The sequence below is a fragment of the Sciurus vulgaris genome (genome assembly GCF_902686455.1).
Source record: "Sciurus vulgaris genome assembly, chromosome: X".
Taxonomy (NCBI): Eukaryota; Metazoa; Chordata; class Mammalia; order Rodentia; family Sciuridae; genus Sciurus; species Sciurus vulgaris.
In genome coordinates, this window is record NC_136471.1 from 77,967,110 (window position 1) to 77,989,882 (window position 22,773).

At 38.3% G+C, this 22,773-nt stretch overlaps 1 protein-coding gene across 7 annotated transcripts in view; it reads right to left on the reverse strand.

Moving 5' to 3' along the window:
* The window catches only part of NHSL2 (NHS like 2), a 277,111-nt gene that overhangs the window by 178,117 nt on the left and 76,221 nt on the right, over positions 1–22,773 (reverse strand). The window contains exon 1 of one of the 7 annotated variants that reach the window (XM_079125025.1): positions 2,969–3,166. The exons of the other annotated variants lie outside the window; for them this stretch is intronic. Coding sequence (XP_078981151.1) covers positions 2,969–2,996 — 28 coding nt within the window. The 5' untranslated portion in view covers positions 2,997–3,166. Of the gene's footprint in view, positions 1–2,968; positions 3,167–22,773 lie in introns of those variants that run through there. 7 annotated transcript variants of the gene reach the window in all.

The window sequence follows — 22,773 nt, forward strand, 5'->3', positions numbered from 1 at the left end:
GGGCCATGGGTGAGGAAGAAGGGTTGACAAGAGGCAAGGAGATGGAAGGATTGAGATGGCTCCAAGGCAGTGTGGATGGTTGGAATGCCACGAGAGAGGAAGAACGCAGAGGACGTGGGTTGGAGGAAAGTGGGTGGGTGGGGATATCCAAATGTTTTCCTATGACAGCAGTCTGAAGATGAATAGAAAGAATCTGGGATTGTCTGTTTTATGTTATTTAGCCTCTCCTTCCTCAGTATGGAAAATTGAGCCTGGGACTTTTGACCTTGGGACTCTTCTATATGCCCCAAAGTGAACCCTGGGGAAATCCCACTCAGGGCCTCTGGTTAAAATGGTCCACCAATTTAACAAATACTAATCAAATAAATAACTAAAATACAATCTCCACCCCCGGTCTCTTTCTGTCCCCCACTCCAAAACAGCTCTGTGGGAAAGTCAATTTGGGAATTTCCCACATGTGTCTATGACCGCAATGCCAGAGCAATGGTCTGAGTCAGCTATAGCCTTCAATTTTTTGTATTTTCTTCCCAAATCAAAGGCAGCATGAGAGCCCTCGTGCAGTTAAATGGTTCCCAGGTCACCTCAAAGACAACCTGGGACTTCTGTGCTGGTCTCCAGAGGCCAAAGCCTAGGCCACAGGTAGAGTGTGCTGCCAGGCATGCAACTAAGCCATCCACTCCATTCAGATGATCCACTCTCCCCACATCCCCTAGGGATGGTCTATTCGCCTTGAGTTCCCCCTCAACCCCTCAAGCCGCCCCTTCCTGTGCTCTGTGGGTGAATGAGCCAGAATCACAGTGGGGTTCCAAAAATAGACAATGACTTTTAATCTAAGCCATGGCCAGAGAAAGGGGACTTAAAAAGTTGAGAAGAAAATGAACTTGAGGGATTCATGGGGCTCTGGGAAAAGAATAGGGACTCTAGAGTCCAACTCTGGTTCAAATCTCAGCTTGGCCCCCTGCCAGATATGTGGTCTGGTCAGTTTCTTCATGTCTAAAATTACAATTTTGATATTTCCTTATCAGAATTACTATGAAGATTAAGTGTGACGATGCATGCACAGTTCCTGGCACATAGTAGATGCTCAATAAAAATTACTTTCATCTTTCACATCTTCTGCTTTTTAAGACAAGGGTTTTTAAAATAAGGATAAAGTTTTTACAAAAATGATGACTAGTGAAGTGCTCAGTGGGGAAAAGCTGAAGGTCAAGGGGAAGACTGCCAAACCTTATCCTATCAAGCAGGGATTCAAAAGATGCAACTGATAATTGATGAAACAAAAACATATGTTAGTATATTGTATAAATTATTAGGATAACCAACAAAGGAATAAAAATGATGAAGAACTATATAATGGTGATATATCCTTAACTAGCTCAGTAGGAAGTCAACATTGCCAAAAATTGGTAAATGAAGGAACAACAGTAAAAAGTGCCTTATTTATAGAAATGAGGGTGAAGACCAGAAGAAAAGAACTAAAATTGTTTTCTCCCAGAAAGAGGACTGTGGTGCAGATTCTTGTAGGCTACTGTTGTTTCTTTCCATGGGCATGTTCTACTTTATTTTTTTAAAATATTTTTTAGTTGTAGATGGATATAATATCTTTATTTATTATTTTAATGTGGTGCTAAGGATCGAACCCAGAGCCTCACATGTGAGAGGCAAGTGCTCTACCACTGAGCTACAGGCCCAGCTCTGGCATGTTCTACTTTGATTACCAAAAATCCCAGCCTGGAATAATATGAAAAATCTGGGGTAGCACTCTTGTCTGTTATGTCATCATGACTGCCACATGTGCTCAGATTAGCCCCCTTCCCATCATGCCATGACTGTACCTCAACTGAGGCAGATCAGGGTCTATAAAAGTGGGGAGAAACTTGCCAAGGTTGGTTGTTCAAAGAAGCTTCTTTAGAGGAACAGAGACAGAAGACTCACCTCTTCGAGTACAGGCCAACTTGAGAAGCCCTTCAATGAACATATTCTTCACTGAGAAGGGTGGGCCTGCCTGCCTTGCCTTGGGTCTTCTGCACAGTGAGTGGTTCACACTAGCTGGTGTAAAGGCCACAGATCACTTCCTGATGTGCCAGATTATGATATGCATGGACTATGCAACTCCACCCCTCTCCTGAAGCCCTGCCCACAAAGAGAAGGAGGTGGTAAAATCTTCAAACTTCATTCATCCAGTAAGATCAGTTAATTCCTTATCTGTACGTAGTAAGAGTACCCAGTAGGAATGCAAAGACCACTTTAAGGGAGAGGAAGTTAAACATTTTCCACCTTTAAGCAGAAAGTCAGAGGAATAATTTAAAAAGTACCAGGGAAAACCTTGCCTATGTTTTGCCTATGGCCAGGCCAGGGCCAGAATATTCTGAAGCATGTGTGTGCATATGCACACTTGCATGTTCTGAAATATGCAACACAGCCATCACAGTTAAAGGAACACACACCTATACAGATACATCTCATGACCTCTCGTAACCTCTTTGGCAAGCCCCCCATGGTGGCTCTTGGTAATTATTTTTTCCTTCCTTCTTTTCTTATTTCCACAACTGGGATGAAAACCAGGGCCTCAAACCAGTTGAGTAAGTGCTCTAACACTGAACTATACATCCAGCCCTTTTAAATATTTACTTTGAGATAGCATCTTGCTAATATACCCAGACTGGCCTTGAACTTGTGATCTTTCTGCCTTAGTCTCCTGAGTAGCTGGGATTATAGAACTGCACCACCATGCCTGGCACCTTCCTTAAAAATATTTTTATTCAGGTATAATTCATACATTGTTGTAGATTGGATACAGAATATCCCCTAAAGGCCTATGTGCTAAAGGCATGGTCCCCAGCTTGGCACTATTGGGAAGTGGAGGAATGTTAAAGAGGTGGGGCCTAGTGGGAGGTCTTCAGGTCATTGGGGTTATGCCCTCAAAGGAGATTGTGGGACCATGATCCTTCCTCTTTTTTTAACCTACTGGCCATGGGGTGATATTGTTCTGCCATACACTCCCCTCATGATGTGCCACCACCACAGGCCCAAAGCAACAGGATCAATCTGATCATGGACTGAAACCTCCAAAACTGTGAGTGTAAATAAACCTTTTCTCATTATAAGTCATTTATCTCAGCTATTTGGTATAGTGATGGAAAGCTGACTAACACACATGACATACAATCCAACCAATTAAAGTACAATCCAATGATTCAATGGACTGCAATATATTTACAGAGTTGTGTATCCTGCACCACACTCAATTTTAGATCATTTTCCCCACCCTCCAAAAGAAATCCCAAACTTATTAGCTCCTTATCTCTCCACCCCAGTCTCTGACAACCACTATTATATTTTATGTGTATGGATTTGCTTAATCTGGGCATTTCTTATAAGTGGAATCATAACAAAATATAGACTTTTATGTCTGATTTCTTTGACTTAGCATAATGTTTCTAAAGTTCATCCACGCTGTAGCATGTATCAAGACTTCATCGCTTTTTATTGCTGAATTTTGGTATTATATGGACATGCCACAATTGTTTATCCACTCACACACTGAAGGACATTTCTTTTATTTCCATTTTATTGGTATTAGGAATAATATTCCTAAGCACATTTATGTACAAGTTTTTATATAGACATATGCTTTCATTTCTCTTAGTGGAATACCTACAAGTGAAATTGTTGGGTCATGTGTTTAATCATTTTAGGAAGTGCCAGACTGTTTTCAACAGAGACTACACCATTTTACATTGCCGCCAGTGGTGTGATGAGGGCTCTGATTGTTCCATATCTCTGTCAACACTTGTTATTATCTGTTAGATTATAGCCATCCTAGCTGGTTTTAAGTGGCATCTCACGTGGTTTTGATGTGAATTTCCCTCATAGGTTATGATATTCAACATCTTTTCATGTGCTTTTTGGCCATTTATGTATCTTCTTTGGGAACAATCTATTCAGATCTTTTGCCAATTTTTAAATTGAATTGTTATTTACCTTTTGTTTTGATTTGATTTTTATTTTTAGAGAAAGAGGTTTTACTATGTCATCTAGGCTGACCTTGAACTCCTATGCTCCAGCAATCCTCCTGCTTCAGCCTCCCAAATAGCTGGGATTACAAGTTTTATGCCATTGTACCAAGCAGTTGTTTATCTTTTAATTTTTAAGCTGTAAGGCTTCTACATATATTCTGGATATAATCCTTTATCAGATATATGATTTATAGAAATCTCCCATTCTTTGGGTTGTATTTTCATTTCATTAATTTAAAAAGTTCAATTGACTATAATTGTATTTATTTATGGGGTACAGTGTAACATTTCAATACATGTGCACAATAACTTCAGGAGTTATTCCTCCTAGACAACTGCACCCCTGAACCCTTTAACCGTCCTGTCTCTACTCCACCTATAAATTTGTAGTATATCTTGAAGTCAAGTATTGCGATGTTTCTAGTTTTTTCTTTCTGCTTAGAATTGCTTCAGCTCCTCAGGATCTTTTGTGGTTCCACATAAATTTTAGGGCTGCTTTTTCTATTTCTATGAAGATATCACTGGTATTTTGTTCACTGGTATTTTGCATTGGATCTGTAGATCACTTTGGGGACTACAGACATTTAAAAAATATTGATTCTTCCAATCCATAAAGGTGGGATTATTTTCCATTTTTAGTGCTCTGTCCAATTTCTTTCAGCAGTGTTTCAATTTTCATCATAGAGTTCTTCCTCTTTCTTGGTTAAATTTATTCCTAGGTAATTTTTGGGTATCTATAGTAGATGGGATTGCTTTCTTGATTTTTTTTTAGCTAGTTCATAGTGTATAGAAGTGATACTGATTTTTGTAGGTTGATCTTGTATCCTTTGTCTTTACTAAATTTATCAGTTCTAACAATTTTTAAAAAATTTTTGTGGAGGCTTTAGGTTTTTTCCTACATATACCATCAGATTGTCTGCAAACAAGGATAGTTTTATTTTACCCTTTCCAATTTAATGCCCTTTACTTCTTTCACTTGGCTAATAGCTCTGGCTAGGACTTGCAGTATTATGTCAAATAAGTGTGGTGAAGGTAGACAACCTTGTCTTGTTCCAGATTTTAAAGGAAATACTATCAAATTTTCCCTATTTGGTTCAATTTTAGCTGTCAATTTCTCATATATAATCTTAACTGTGCTGAGATCTATTTCTTGTATACCTAATTAGTTGAGAAGGTTTTTGTTGTATGTATGCATGTATGTATGTATATATGTATTTATGTATATTTTTTAACAGTACTGGGGATTAAAACCAGGGCATTCTACCACTGAGCTACATCCCCAGCCCTTTTTATTTTTTTATTTTGAGATAGGGTCTTGCTAAGATGCTGAGGTTGACCATGAACTTGGAACCCTCTTGCCTCAGCCTCCTGAGATACTAGGGTTATGGGCATGCACCACCATGCCAAGATACTGAGAATTTTTATCATGAGGAGATGTTAAATTTTGTTGAATGATTGTTCTTCATCTATTGAGATGATCATATGGTTTTTGTCCTTCATTCTGTTGATGGAAGAGTATCATGTTTATTAATTTGCCTATGTGGAACCACTTCTCGCATCCCTTGGGTATATCCCACTTAATCATGATGCAATGTTGGATTTGGGTTTCTAGAATTTTGTTGAGAATTTTTACATTTGTGTTCATCAGGGATATTGGGCTCTAATTTTCTTTCCTTCTTCTTTTTGTTATGTCCTTGTCTGGTTTTGGTATCAGGGTAATGTCAGTTCCCTAGAATAGGTTTGGGAGAACTCCTTCCATTTCAATTTCTTAAATAATTTTAGAATTGGTGCTAGTTCTTTTTAAAAACGTTTGGTAGAATTCAGCAGTGAAGCCATCTGGTCCTGGGCTTTTATTTGTTGGGAGATCTTTTCACTTTCTTGATAGTGTCCTTTGAAGCACAAATTTCTTTTACTTTTGATAAAGTTCAATTTTATGTATTTTTTCTTTTGTCACTTGTGCCTTTGGTGCCTTTGGTAAGAAATTATTGCCTACTCCAAGGTTACAAAGATTTATACCTATGCTGTCTTCTAAGACTTTCACAGCTTTAGTTCTTATATTTATGTCTTTGATCATTCCACTTTGAGTTAACTTTCATGCACGGTATAAGGATAGGGGTCCAAGTACAATTGTTTTTCACGTGGATTCTCCTTTCTTTTTATTTCTAGGACCAATACCCTAGTTGAAAATTGGGTCTAGGCAAAATATGACTCATAATAATAAAAAAATATCATTGATTAGGTCTCTATTCAGCATTCACATATGCTACATCTTATTTTTACAGTAAATCTGCATGGTAGACGTTTAGACCATCCTCATTTTATAGTTGATCAAAGTGAGATAGATGAAGTTGTCCCATGTTGCACAATTGACAAGAAGAAGAGCCAGGGTGTGCATTAGGCCTGTCTGTCACCAAAGTCCAGATGCACAGTACTGAACTGTATTGCAGAAGTAGGCATCAACACTGTTCACTGACTCTTCCCTCTCAAATTGTCTTTACATTCCCTCTCTCTCTTCCTCTCTGTTTGACATGTAATAAATGCTTGAGACACATGGGATGAATGACCAAAGAGGAACAGGTTGCTGTTGACAACAGCTGATGCACGGTAGGATGTAAGCCTAGGTTGGGCTAAAAGATACCACAGTTCAAGTGAGTCTAACAGAAATATAAAGAAAAACCTCACTATTCAGTATGGAATGCACCAACAGAATTGTGTTTTATGTAGAGGTGACATTCCATTCCTCCACAACTATATAAAATGTCTAGAGTTGGGGAAGTAGCTCAGTGGTACAGTGTTTGCCTAGAATGCTTAAGGCTCTCGATTCACAGACCAGAGACCCTGCAGATTATAGAAGAAAAAGTAGGTCCAAATCTTCACCTTGTTGGTCTAGGACCAGACTTCCTTAACAGGACTCCCATAGCACAAGAAATAAAAGCTAGAATCAACCACTGGGATAGATTCAAACTAAAAAGCTTTCTCTCAGCAAAGGAAACTATCAGCAATGCGAAGAAAGAGCCTACAGAGTGGGAGAATATCTTTGCCAATCATACTTCAGATAGAGCACTAATCTCCAGAATCTATAAAGAACTCAAAAAACTCTACTCCAAGAATTCAAATAGTCCAGTCAACAAATGGGCTAAGGAAATGAATAGACACTTCACAGAAGAAGATCTACAAGCAATCAACAAACATATAGAAAAATGTTCAACATCTCTAGTAATAAGAGAAATGCAAATCAAAACCACCCTAAGATTCCATCTCACCCCAATTAGAATGGCGATTATCAAGAATACGAGCAACAACAGGTGTTGGCGAGGATGTGGGGAGAAAGGTACACTCATACACTGCTGGTGGGGCTGCAAATTAGTGCAGCCACTATGGAAAGCAGTGTGGAGATTCCTTAGAAAACTTGGAATGGAACCACCATTTGACCCAGCTATCCCACTCCTTGGCCTATACCCAAAGGACTTAAAATCTGCATACTACAGAGATACAGCCACATCAATGTTCATAGCTGCTCAATTCACAATAGCCAGACTGTGGAACCAACCTAGATGCCCTTCAATTGATGAGTGGATAAAGAAACTGTGGTATATATATACAATGGAATATTACTCAGCCATAAAGAATGATAAAATTATGACATTTGCAGGCAAATGGATGAAATTGGAGAATATCATGCTAAGTGAGATAGGCCGATCTCAAAAAGCCAAAGGACGAATGATATCGCTGATAAGTGGAGGATGACACATAATGGGGGGGAGGGAAGGGTTAGAGTTAGGGTTAGGGAGGGGGGCAAGTATGGAGGAAGGAAGGACTGTATAGAGGGTAAAGAGGGGTGGGAGGGGTGGGGGGAAGGGAAAAAATAACAGAATGAATCAAACAACATTGCTCTATGTAAATTTATGATTACACAAATGGTATGCCTTTACGCCATGTACAAACAGAGAAACAACATGTATCCCATTTGTTTACAATAAAAAAAAAAAAAAAAAAAGGCTCTCGATTCAATCCCCAGAACCACAAAAGCAAACAAACAAATAAATAAAATATCTAGCTTTCTTCTAGCTCCATGCAGAGTGAGGTTAAAGACCTGTTGTGAGTGGTTTGTTGAATTCGACAATATGTTTGTTGAATTCGACAACCTGAGAAGCTGTTCTGAGCAGTTCTGGCACCAAATGAGAGCCCATGGCTGCAGTCAGGTTTAAAGGACCCAAGAATGGGGGCTAACAGGGCCAAGGGAGGGATGTGTCACCAGTTCAAGATTCCCTTTTAAAGAACTGAACTCTGATCCAGGACTGAGAATGCACTGGAAATGGAGAATTAATAACAAAAAAATTTAAAAATTTTAAGAGATACCTAATGATTTCTTAATTTATATTCTGATAGTTGTAATAAGTAATTTAAATTAAGATTCTTTTTATGTGCCAAGCACTGTGCTAAGCATGTTAGCTGTATTATTTAATCCTTATGACAACTCTATGATACAGATACTATTATTACCTCTATTTGACACATGAGCAAATTGAGGCAAAGAGAAGTTAGGTAACTTGCCCATGGTCATACAGAAAGTAAGTAGCAAAGCTGGAATCTGAACCCAGGTCTCTAAACTCCAGAGTACAAATGCAAGAAGTATGTAAATGAGGGAGATGGAGAAAGAGTGTGGACACCACCTTTCAGAAAATAATATTAAGATTTCAGAAAATTTTCATCATCTTCATTGTGTGGTGTCTCAAGAACTCTGAAAAGTTTCAAAATATGTACAAATAAGATGTGGTGCCATGATTGGAATCATGTTTTTAGTTAATGAAACAGGTCAAGACAGAACAGTTAACCCAGAAGTTTCCAATGCCACCTAGTATGGGTGCACATATTTGGGAAAGACAAATACTGGCTAGTGTTTATAAAAGAACTTACTGTATGCAAGGCAATGTTCTAAGAACTTCAAAGTATTATTTTACTTAATTAAAACAACAACCCTGTGAGGCAGGTATTATTATTATTCCTATTTTACATATGAGAAAAATTAAACATAACTTCCCAGAAATTCTACACAGCAAAACTGAAATCTAAACCTGAGAAGTCCATCTATCTGTCTGGGGCACCTAACTGCTATGCTAAGCTGATCTTGCCAAATTCTGAGAAGGGCTTAACTTCCCCTACTACAAAGGAGCTGTAACATAATGTTACCAAGTTGACCTCAAACAGCTGGCTAATCCCTTTCTTGCCTGGCAACTTTTTCTAAACCTAATTTTTAAAGTCCCTTGGGTTGACTTCTGCAGTTTTTAAAATACCAGCATATCTTGGCCCCCAACCTGTCCTCTCAAGGCTCCACTACTCTTTTAGATTTGTTTATCCTAGAGAGAAAACATGCACTGCAGTTTTTCCAAGGGAAAAGTGAATCTCAAGTCTCTCCCTTACCTTTCTGGCCCTGTGTGTGTCCTTCTCTCCCTACAGTATAGTGAAAATACCACAGGCTCACAGGGTTTAGACAGACCTGTATTGAAATCCTGCTTCCTTTACTTTCAGGCTGGGAGACCTTGCACAGGTCCCTTTGCCTGTGAAGTCAGGATAATCATAGCAGCTGCTTGGGAAGATGAAAGTGATGATGTAATGAGTACATATAGCACTTCAGAGGAGAAAGGAAAATGAAGAAGATAAGAATTAGAGGCTGGAGTGTGGCTCAGTAGTGGAGTGCTTGCCTAGCATACATGATGTCCTGAAATTGATCTGCAGTACCACCAAAAAGGAAAAAAACAAGAAGATAGGAATGAGAAGTCTGGTGTGGCTGAACCTCTACATAGGAAGAGCTACTGGTGGCCTCAGGCCAAAGCAAGAGGAGGAGATTTGAATGCCTAGACAAAGAAGACAAACTCTATTTGAGAAGCAAGAGGAGCCAGGTATGGTGATGCATGTAATTCCAGAGAGACTGAGGCAGGAGGACCATAGGTGCAAGCCAAGCCTGGGCAACATAGTGAGACTATGTCTCAAAATTAAAGAGAGGAGCTGGGTGCAGTGGCACATGTATGTAATTCCTGTGGCTCAGGAGGCTGAGACAGGAGGATCACAAGTTCAAAGCCAATCTCAGCAAAAGCGAGACCTTAAGCAACTCAGTGAGACCCTGTCTCTAAATAAAATACAAAATAGGGCTGGGAATGTTGCTCAGTGGTTAGTGTCCCTGAGTTCAATCTCCAGTACAAATAAATAAATAAACAACTAAATAAATAAATAAAATTAAAGAAGGAGCTGGGGATGGAGGTCAGTGATAGAGTGCCTTTGGGTTCCTAGTACTGAAAAGGGCAGGAGACAAGGGAAACAGACTCAGAAAGATGAACTCACTTGTCTAAAACCCCACAGCTTATAAATGGTCAGTCTGGAGCTAAATCTATACAACTAGATCCTAGAACCCACTTCCTTAACCACAAGACTCTGTAATATTGAGGCACCTGTCAAGCAGGGTTGTACACAGTAAAGTAGAGGGGAGTGAATATGACAGAGAGAACATTTAGGAGGCCATTACAGTTCTCCAGGTCATAAGACTTAAAGACAGTGATCATAGGGGTCAATGAAATGGTGGCAGCAGTACAGACTTTGAGCAGGCAACCTTCCAGAACTGGGTACCTGAACTACTGCAGAAGGTTAAGGGTGTTAAATCTAATCCAGAGATGTGAGGGTATTATGCCTCTGCCCCCAGGTTCTTGGAGAGAAAAAAGAATAGTTGTCAAAATTTACAAGTGGGACAGTTTACATTAACATCTGGGTTTCTGTCTTCTCTTGATGAACCAGAAGTTCCAGCAGCACTGGGTTTATATTACCCCAGAACACAGTGGGTGAGGGTCAGTGGCAGCTTCCCCCTTGGACACAGGGACATGCCCCAGGGACCCCTGGGGCCTGCTTCTCTTCTTCACCTGACTGGCCAACAGGAGCCCTAGAGCACTAGAACCCTGGATTTTGTCAAGCTGCAAATCTGGATGCTGGAAGGAAAGGGGATGGGGGAAGAGTGAGTTTGGAAGAGAACAGAAGTGCTATCTCCATAAAGAAAGAATGCTCAGGGATAAGAGAAAGAGGAGAGAAAGCAGCTAAGGGAGGGGGCAGGGAGAGAGCTTTGGGATGACAACTGGCATGAACAAAAGAGCCAAAGGTCAAGGGGATGAGGGCATCATGGGATCTATGTTGTTTTAGAAAAGCAATTGAAGGCATCTGCTGATGGAGAAAGGTGGGTGGGGAGAGAGAGACAGAGACAGAAACAGAGAGAAGGCAGGGAAATGAGGCAGGGTCTAAAATCCAAATCTTCTGACAGAAACTAAGAGGCCCTACTGCAGATGTGCAGAGTAGCTGTAGGAGGAGAGAGGTTATGCTCAGAAAAGATAATTAAGGAGTGAGCTATCTTGATAAAAATGTGTCCAGAAATGATGGGGAGCATAAGTCAGAGGAACTCAGGATCAGAAACGAGAGGCGAGGTCATCAATGTAATAGCCATGATCTCAGATTAGCATGTCCTCAGTGTGTCCTTTGGTCACCAGTCCTGAACTTTCTTTACTAAGGCATATAAGGGAGTGTCCACAGGGAAAAGATGAGTTGAGATGTGCCCCTCCAGCCCTGCAGCCAGGTTAGGAGGCTGTTGGCTTTGGGCACAAAAGAACAATGGCTCTTCAGAATTAGGACACACCCAGGCTGAACAAATGTAAAGATAAGTGAGGGTTGCTAAAGCTGTGTACTCTTTGGGGTCCCACCTTTCTTTACAACTGACCATTCCCTTGAAAAAATGGTGGTGATGAACCAGCTGAGAAGAGATTCAAATGAGGATGTCCAACCAGAAGACACCTCTCTCAGTGGCACAGTCTTAGTATACTTTCCACTGAGGCAAGTTATGCAGCCTGGATTGAGTTCCAAAGAGGGGGAAAGCAAAGTGGAGACAGAATGGAAATGATATTTCCCAACAGCCATCAGGGAAGGTGCCACTAAGGCAGTTCAAATGTCACAATTTACTTATTTGTCTACATTCTTGGACTCTGCCTGTCCTGTGCACTTATAGAAACCAGATAAGGGGCTGTTTGTTGCTCATGGCAATATTTAGTGAAGAGTTTTCCCTCTTTTTTCCCAATAAAAAATTATAATGAATTTTGAAAATCATTGCTCTGTTAGCATCAGAGAAGATCCAATATAACCTCCAATCGGCTCCCAGGAAGGAGATTATTTCCCCTGCTCCAAGGATCAGAATAGTTTTCACATAATTACCACTGTTTCCCCTTTTGACAAGTACCTAATTCTGGAGAGCAGCTATTCTTCAAAATATCAGCACTTATGTGATAAAATTCAAACTATTTATTGGGTTTATTTTTGAAATAAGTCTTACATCAGAACCCTATTTTGCCCTATTGTATGCTTTCTTTCCATCTGCATAAAATCTTTGATTTGGCTTGAGTTCTAGCACAGATAATATATGGAGAAACCTCCACCTTGAAAATTATTTTTCCACTGGAAGAATTTTAAGTAAAGGGTGGGACTTCCAGAATGGCTGTGTGGGAAGCTGGTGTTTCTCCCCAGTGAAACAACTGTTTTACTGGCAAAAATTTTTCAAATACCTAGTTAAAGTCTCTGGAAACTGTTCTCAGACCATACAGCAAATGGAGAAATATTTATCAGGGAAAATCTACTACCTCTTGGTAAGACAGTAAGCATCTGTGGCATTTGAGCCATGAGCTGCTTCATTTTTGCACCAATCCCTGCTCCATGTTCCAGAAGCACTGTTCTAGACAGGTGTGGCCAAGAAAACAGTGTTCCCTCCTCCTCCATCTCCCAGTCTAGCAGCTATGATTTCACTCTAGGAGTATGTCTCAACTCCCCCAACTCATTATCAAAGAATCTCTATTGTGGCTGGAAGTGGCCAAGAGGACTGGTCTGCCTTCCCCACCCAGTCCCAACTTGTAGGGTAGAAGCTCTATCCCAGACAGAGCAAACCAAGAACATTAGGCCTCAATCATCCTACCTAAGCTTGCTCAGAGGATGGAAGTTCCAAAATGGGAGAGACAAGCTGAGAAGACCAGGGACTACCATTCCCCCCCCAGTGTCAATTCACAGAGCAAAGAGAATCACTTCAGGAGAAGTAGGCACTGTCTCCATCCCAGCTTCAGTGCAGTGGCCTAGAGGTTCTACTAGGGCAGATCCTGAAGGTAAGCCATAGGATGGAGAGCTCCAGAGCTCTGCCTCACAGCTCTGCCCTACAGGAAATGATGATGTGGAACACACCATGGAGTTATTCATGCTTATGGGCATTATTTAAAACAATGTAGATTCTGGTGGCAAGCAATTAAGAGGGAGCTGAAACTAGTATCAAAAAGAAAAATGGTATATTGGTCAGAAAGTTACAGGAGAAAACCTATGAAAAAGACAGCTAAGAAGCTGCTTCATCAGATCACACTCATCTATACAGGTCCAGAAGACTGTACACATGCACTAGACTGCACCCAGTTCAGGAGCAATCAGAGAAGGACATGAGACAGACCTAAAACATTCCCCAAACCACATACAGATGAAGCAACAAAGGGCAGAAGCTTTACTTCATAACCTCTCATCAAACATTGATTGGATAATTAGCTACTCTGGTCCAGGAGCTGCTCCTAGGAAGCAAAGTTTAAAATTTAAGCACAAGTATTCTTGCTGATCTAGAAGAGTGTACATATGCCCAAGACTGTGCTTTCTCAAAAATGATTGGGGAAGAAAACTTTTAAGCTTCTTATTTCTGGTTGAACATAGGGCAAAATTATAAATTCCTTGATCTGTGAAAGCAGTCTCCAAGCTCCCCCAACACCTAACAGCAAAGATAGTCAATAGAGATTTTTTCAATCTGATGAAGAAAGACAACAAAAATGAACACAGCCTCAGAGAAATGTGGGACACCATTAAATCATTAAGTGCAATATATGTGTGTGTACACGCATAGGCAGAGATAGTACCAAAAGGACAGATGACAAAGGAAGGGACACACTGGGATGCATTACGGTTGTTGAAATATTGAATTTTTGAAAGGCAAAAAAGAAAATCTTTTTTGGGGGGGTTAGGTACTAGGGATTGAACTCAGGGGCACTCAACCACTGAACCACATCCCCAGTCCTAGTTTGTACTTTATTTAGAGACAGGGTCTCACTGAGTTGCTTAGGGTATCGCTTTTGCCAAGGCTGGTTTTGAACTTGAGATCCTCTTGTTTCAGTCTCCTAAGCCATTGGGATTACAGTTATGTGCCAACTCACCTGGTCAGCAAAGAGAAAATCTTGAAAGCAGGAAAAGAAATATAATTTACTACATATGAGGAAACACCAATAAGATCAACAATTGACTTATTAACAGAAGCAATGAAGGCTAGAAGACAGTGAAATGATATATTCGAAGTGCTGAAAGAAAGAAAAAACTTGTCAATTCCTAAAACCAACATAACTATCTTTCAAAAATGAAGACAAAACAGACATCCCTGGAAAAACAAACAATAAGGGAATCCATTGCTAGTATATATGCCTTACAAAAATTAAGTTTCTCAGACTAAAAGGAAGTGACATCACATGTAGCACTTTAAATTCACACAAATAACCAATGATCTGAGGTAAAAATAATTATGTAGGTAATGATAAAAGAGCACAATGGGGGACTGGGAGTGTGGTTCAGTGGTAGAGTGCTTGCCTAGCATGTGCAAGGCCTTGGGTTTGATCCCTAGTGCACATGCACGTGGGCACACACACACACACACACACACACACACACACACACACAAGATAGTATAATGGTATTATTTTCATTTCTTTTTAAAACTGATATAGAAAACATTTTTCTTTCTTCTTGTAACTGATTTTAAAAACAATTTCACACATAATATCTATAAAATTATAATGTTTCCCTATGACATACAAAAAATATATTTGACAACAGCACAAAACAGTTAGTTAAGAACAGAGATGTATGGATTAAGGAAATGACATCGGGTGGTAACTTGAATCCACAGGGAGAAGTGAAGAAAATCAGCAATGGTAATGAAGAAGATTAATACTTTCAAAACATTATAAATATATTTGTCCTCTCATTTCTTCTCTTAGTTCCTTGAAAGGAAATAATATTTTATAAATCAATGATTGTAACCAGGTATTACTGAATTTGGAACGTGCATGGACATAGTATGCATAACAATAATAGCATGAGAATGAAGGAAATGGAGCCATGTACAATTGAAGTTTATATATCTCACAATAATTAACTAAGTATAAATCTGAAGTAGATTATGGCAAGATAAACCATGTATTTTAAGCCTTATGACAATAAATAAGAAAATAACTAAGCTGGACATGGTGGATTAATCGCAGTAACTCAGGAGGTTGAGGCAGGAAGATCACAAGTTCATAGCCAGCCTGGGCAATTTATCAGACTATTAAAAAAATTTTTTTAAAATAGTTAAATCATGGGGCTGGGGAGATAGCTCAGTCGGTAGAGTGCTTGCCTTGTAAGCACAAGGCCCTGAGTTCGATCCCCAGCACCAAAAAAAAAAAAAAAAAAAAAAAAAAATAGTTAAATCATAAAAGGAATCAAAGCGCTACACTAGAAAATAATTACTTAATGCAAAAGAAGGTAGTAAAAGAGGTACAGGGAAACAAAAAGAGGCACGAGATATATTGAAAAAATGCAAAAATGTCCTAAGAAACTAGAGAGAAGAGCAAACTCAATGCAAAAGCATGATGAAGGAAGAAAATAATAAAAATAATAGAGAGGAAATAAATAAAATGGAGAAAATCAACAAAATCAAAAATTGGTTATTTGGAAAAAAATCAACATATTTGACAAATATTTAACCAGACCAATAGAAAAGTACAGAAGGCTCATTACTACTAACTTTGCAGTAATAAAAAGGAAAAGAAGTAAATACAGCATTATGAATAACTGCATGGCAACAAAATAGATAACTTACTTTCTTCTCTTCCTCTCTCTTTTTCCCCTCCCTCTCTCCCTCCCATCCTTCTCTTTCTCCTTCCTTCCTTCCTTCCTTTCCTTTCTTTTTCTTTCTCTTTCCTTCCTTCCTCTCTCTTCCTTTCTTCCTCCCTCCCGCCTTCTATCTCTCTCCCTCCCTCCTTCCTCCCTCCCTCCCTCCTCCCTCCCTCCTCCCTCCCTCCCCCTCCCTCTCTCTCTCTCTCTCTCTTTCTTTCTTCACTAGTGATCAGGTTCTCATGCATGCCAGGCAAGTGCTCTACCTCAGACCCCATATGATCATTTTGACAGGTGTGGAGGAAGTATCTGAAAAATCCAACAAGCTTTTCTGATAAAAACCCTCAGTACACTAGGAATAGAAGAAAACTTCCTTAACCGGACAAAGACATCTAAGAAAAACCCATAGTCATCTTAATGGTGAGAAACTAAAAGCTATTCCCTAATTCAAGGATGTCTGCCATTTCTGTTCAACATTGTAGGAGAGGTTCTACCTAGGGGAATTAAGTAGAAAATAAAAATAAATAAATGAACAAAAGGCATCCAGATTGGAAAGAAGGAAATAAAACTGTCTCCTTGAAGACGACATGATCTTGCACATAGAAAATCCCAAGGAAACCACTGAAAGTCTACAACTAATAGGTGAATCAAACAAGGTTACAGGATACAAGATCAATACTGATAAATTTATTATATTTCTATACACTAGCATGAACAACCTGAAAATGAAACGTAAAGACAATTCGATTTATAACAGCATCAAAAAGAACAAAATAGTGATACAGTCTTTACTTCTTAAAGTAAAAAATGTAACACCCTGAAAACTACAAATCTTTGTTGAAAGAAATTAAAGACATAAATATTGGAAGGCATTCTATGTTCAAGTATCAGAAAAGTTAATATTGTTAGGATGTCAATATCCTGCAATTTGATCTATAGATTCAATACAATCCCTATGATTATCACAGCTGTTTTTCAGAAATTGACATGCTGATCTGAAAATCCATATGAGAATGAAAGGAACCCAGAGTGGGTAGAGATATTGGCCAAATTATATTGTTAAATTTTCTGCATGTATGAATATATAATAACAAATTCTATAAATATGTACAACTATAATGAACCAGTAAAATTGTGGAAGATAAAAAATGTTAAAAAAAAAAGAATAGGAAAGTCAGAGGACTCATGCTTTTCAATATCGAAACTTATTAAAAATATATCTTTCTTCATTATGGCATTTGCAGGCAAATGGATGAAATTGGAGAATATCATGCTAAGTGAGATAAGCCAATCTCAAAAAACTAAAGGACTAATGATCTCGCTGATAAGCAGATGAGGACATATAATGGGGGGTAGGAGGGGTTAGCGTTAGGGTTAGGGTTAGGTTTAGGGTTAGGGATAAGGAGGGTGGTAAGAATGGAGGAAGGAAGGACTGTATAGAGGGAAAAGAGGGGTGGGAGGGGTGGGGGGAAGGGAAAAATAACAGAATGAATCAAACAACATTGCCCTATGTAAATTTATGAATTTTAATAAAATAAATAAATAAATAAATAAAAATATATCTTTATCATGATAGCATAGTATTAACAAAAAACTACATATGTAGGTCAATCCAAAAGAACAGATTGACTGTAAATACACTAAAATTATGGTAATTTGATTTTTTGACAAAGATGTCAAGATAGTTAAGTGGTAAAAGAAGTCTTTTCAACAAATGATTCTGGACAATTGGCGAGACACATACAAAACAATGAAATAAGACACATACCTGACACCATACACAAAAAATTAACTCAAAGATCACAGACTAAATGTAAAGGCTATAACTATAAAATTCTTAGCATAAAAGTCATGATATCATGGTAGGCAATGCTTTCCTACATGTGAGACCAAATCATGAGCCAAAAAAATAAAAGAAAAAATTGAGATGTTAAAAGTCATTAAAATTTAAAACTGGTGCTTTAAGGGATACTATCAAGAAAGGACAGGGGCTGGGAATGGGAATGTGGCTTAATTGTAGAGAGCTTTCCTAGTGTGCATGAGGCTCTGCATCACAAAAAAAGGTTTAAAAAGGAGTTGGGGGTGTAGTTCAGTGGTAGTAACCACCTACCATGTGTGAGGCCCTGGGTTCACTTCCCAGCATGGAAGTAAGGAATGGGGAAGGAAGGAAGGGAGGAAGGGAGGAAGGGAGGAAGGGAGGAAGGGAGGAAGGAAGGAAGGAAGGAAGGAAGGAAGGAAGGAAGGAAGGAAGGAAGGAAGGAAGGAAGGAAGGAAGGAAGGAAGGAAGTGAGTGAAGGAAGGAAGGAAGGAAGGAAGGAAGGAAGGAAGGAAGGAAGGAAGGAAGGAAGGAAGGAAGTGAGTGAAGGAAGGAAGGAAGGAAGGAAGGAAGGAAGGAAGGAAGAAGGGGAAAAATAGCTTGTGTTACATAAATACTTGTAGTAGCATTATTCATGATAACAAAAATGTATAAAGAGCCCAAATGTGTATGACCCAGTAAAACATATAAATAAAATGTGGTATAACTATACAATGGAGCATCATATGGCAGTAAAATGAAGCAAAGCAGCAAGTTCTATTTCTGACATGAGAGTATGAGAAGCTCTGGGAGACAAATCCCCTGAAAAACTTGTGAAAACAATTTAAAAGAAAAAAATCTTTATTCTAATTTCTGGTTCAGCATGGAAGGTGCTTAGAAGTCATCACTCCATTCTAACAATAGGTAAAAAGTTGAATATGCTGAAAATTCAACAATTCTTTTTAGATTCATCAAAGAAGTGTGGTTACAAGGCAAACTGCTACCCTTGAAATTGGAGACAGGCAGATATAGAGAATCACAACTTAATGGGAGCAGAAACTCATGAGCAGGGCAAAGGTGGTACACACGTATAGTTCCAGCTACTTGAGAGGCTGAGATAGGAGGATCTCTTTAGCTCAGAAATTTGAGGTCAGCCTGGGCAATATGTGAGATCCTGTCTTAAAAAAAAAAAGAGAAAGAAAATAAGAAACTCATGAGCAAAAACCAGTTCTGCAGTAGGAAAATATTATTCTATTAGTTATACATGACAACAGAATGCATTTTGATTCATTGTACACGAATGGAGTACAACTTTTCATTTTTCTGGTTGTAAACAATGTAGATTCACACCATTTGTGTAATCATACATGTATATAGGGTACTAATGTTCTTCTCATTCCACCATCTTTCCTTCCCCCTGCTACCTCCCCTCCCCTCATTCCCCTCTACACAATCCAAAGTTCCTCCATTCTTCCCTTACCCCATGCCCCCCCACATATTATGTATCAGCATCCACTTATCAGAGAAAACATTCAGTCTTTGGTTTTTTGGGATTGACTTATCTCACTTAGCATGATATTGTCCAATTCCATCCCTTTACCTGCAAATGCCATAATTTTATTCTTCTTTATGGCTGAGTAATATAATATTCCACTGTACATATATACCACAGTTTTTTTTTTTTTTTTACCCATTCACCTATTGAAGGACATCTAGGTTTGTTCTACAATCTAGCTATTGTGAATTGAGCTGCTATGAACATTGATGTGGCTGCATCACTGTAGTATGCTGATTTTAATTCCTTTGGGTATAGGCCAAGGAGTGGGATAGCTGGGTCAAATGGTGGTTCCATTCCAAGATTTCTAAGGAATCTCCACACTGCTTTCTAGAGTGGCTGCACTAATTTGCATCCCCACCAGCAATGTATGAGTGTACCTTTTTCCCCACATCCTCGCCAATGCCTATTGTTGCTTGTATTCTTGATAATAGCCATTCTAATTGGGATGAGATGACATCTTTGGGTAGTTTTGATTTGCATTTCTCTTATTACTAAAGATGTTGAACATTTTTTTATATATTTGTTGATTGATTGTATACTTTCTTCTGTGAAGTGTCTGCTCAGTTCCTTAGCCCATTTATTGATTGAGTTATTTGTATTTTTGGTGTTTTTTGAGTGCTTTATAAATTCTGGAGATTAGTGCTCTATCTGAAGTGCGTGTGGTAAAGATATTCTCCCACTCTGTAGGCTTTCTCTTCACATTGTTGACTGTTTCCTTTGCTGAGAAAAAGCTTTTTAATTTGAGTCTATCCCATTTTTTTATATTTGTTTTTATTTCTTGTGCTTTGGAAGTCTTGTTATGGAAGTCTGGTCATAAGCAGACATGATGAAGATTTGGGCCTACTTTTTCTTCTATTTGGTGCAGGGTCTCTGGTCTAATTCCTAGGTCCTTGATCCATTTTGAGTTGAGGTTTGTGCAAGGTGAGAGATAGGGGCTTAATTTCATTTCGCTGCATATGGATTTCCAGTTTTCCCACTACCATTGTTGAAGAGGCTATCTTTTCTCCATTGTATGTTTTTGGCACCTTTGTCTTCTATGAGATAACTATTTATGTGGGTTTGTCTCTGTGTCCTCTATTCTGTACCATGGGTCTACCTGCCTATTTTGGTGCCAATACCATGCCATGTTTGTTACTATTGCTCTATAGTATAGTTTAAGGTCTTGAATTTTGATACCTCCTGCTTCACTCTTCCTTCTAAGGATTGCTTTGGCTATTCTGGGTCTTCCAGATGAATTTCATGATTGCTTTCTCTATTTCTATGAGGAATGTCATTGGGATTTTAATTGAAATTACATTGAATCTGTATAACACTTTTGGTAATATGGCCATTTTGGTAATATTAATTCTGCCTATCCAAGAACATGGGAGATCTTTCCATCTTCTAAGGTTTTCTTTAGTTTCTTTCTTTAGTGTTCTGTAGTTTTCATTGTTTCACCTCTTTTGTTAGATTAAGTGCAGTAGGAAAATCTTAATTGTAATTGTAATTGACAAATTGTTGAGAGTTCAGTAAAGGACAAGTGTGACAACAGTTAATAGTAACTGTTTTATGGGCCATAAAACACACTTTAACAGGTTTAAAGGAAAAGAAATGATAGTGTCTGTTTTCAGAGCACAATGAAATTAAATAAGACATTGATAATAGAACATTATCTCGAAAATCCCCCAAAACTTGGAGATTAAACAATATACCTCTAGATAACATGAGTAAAAGAAGTAATCCAAAGAATATTAAAAAATATTTTGAACTAAATGGGAACAAAAGTATAACTTGACAAAATTTGTGGGATGTAAACAAAAACAGTGCTTAGAAAGAAAAAAAATTTTGAGGTACTGAATCCAGGGGTGCTTTGCCACTGACCTACATCCCTAGTTCATTTTTCAAATTTTGAGACATGGTCTTGCTAAGTTGTGAAGAATGGCCTGAAACTTTCCATCTTCCTGCCTCAGCCTCCCAAGTTGTTGGAATTATGGCCCGCACCTCCACACCCAGCTTAGAAGGAGATTTATAGCACTGAATGCATATATGAGAAAAGAACAATGACCTAAAATAATCTAAGCTTTCACCTTTGGATATTAGAAAAAGAAAATAAAATAGAAAATTAAGTCCAAAGTAAGCAGAAGAAAATAAATTATAAAAATCAGAGCATAAATCAATGAAATTGAAAACAAATCATTAGAAGAAATTAATAAAACCAAAAGCTGGTTCTTTGAAACAATTAGTAATACCAATAAGCCTCTAGTCATGCTAACTTAAAAAACAGAGGATGCAAATCAAAAATAAAAAGAGGACATTACTGTGGATCCTAAGACATCAAAAGAATAATTAAGGAAAACAATGAACAAATTTATGCCCTAAAATTTGAGAGTCTAAATGAAATGGGTCAATTCCTTGAAAGACAATTTACCAAGTCAGTTGCAATAGTGCACTCCTGTAATTCCAATGACTAAATAGGTTGAAGCAAGAGGATTTTAAGGTCAAGGCCAGTCACAGCAACTGAGTAAGACCCTGTCTCAAAGTAAAAAATAAGAAAGGCTGGAGATTTAGTTGAGAGGTAAAGCACCTTTTTGTTCAATTCCCAGTACTGACAAGAAGAGAAAGAACAGTTTGCCAAAACTCACACAAAAAGATAGACAATCTGAATAGAATAATATCCACTAAAGAAATTAATAATTAATAACCTTTCAAAACAGAAACCACCAAGCTCAGATGTGCTCATGGGTAAATTCTACCCAATATTTAAGGGAAAAATTATCATACTAATTCTCTGCAATCTTTTCCAGAAGACAGAAGCAGAGGAAATGCTTCTTAACTCATTCTATAAGGTCAGCATTATCCTAATACTAAAACCAGACAAAGACATTACAAGAAAACTTTAGACCACTATCTCTTATGAACATTGGTGAGAAAATCCTTAGCAAAATATTAATATGTCAAACAATTTGTGAAAAGAATTACACATTGCAAACCAGTGGGAGTCATCCCAGGTGTAAAAGGTTGTTTTAACAGTTGAAAATCGATAAATGCTATTCATTGTTCAACAGGTTAATGAAGAAAAATCGTCATTGTATCATAGATGCACAAAAAGGTTTTGATGAAAATGCCAATGCCCATTCACAATAAAAACCGTCAGCAAATTAGGTATAGTTTATTAAGGAATAGACTAGGAATGTTCATTAGGAACAACTACAAAACACCTACAACTAACATCGTACATAATGGTGAGAAACTGAATGCATTTTCTCTAAGATCATGCCTGTCTTTCAACATCTTCTAGGAAACCCTGAATAATGCAATAAGAAATGAATGATAAACTGAGAAGGAAGAAATAAAACTATTCACAGATGGCATTATTGTCTATGTAGAAAATCTGAAAGAATCAACAAACTCTGACAATAAATAAGTGATTATAGCAAGGTTGCAGGACACAGAGTTAATAT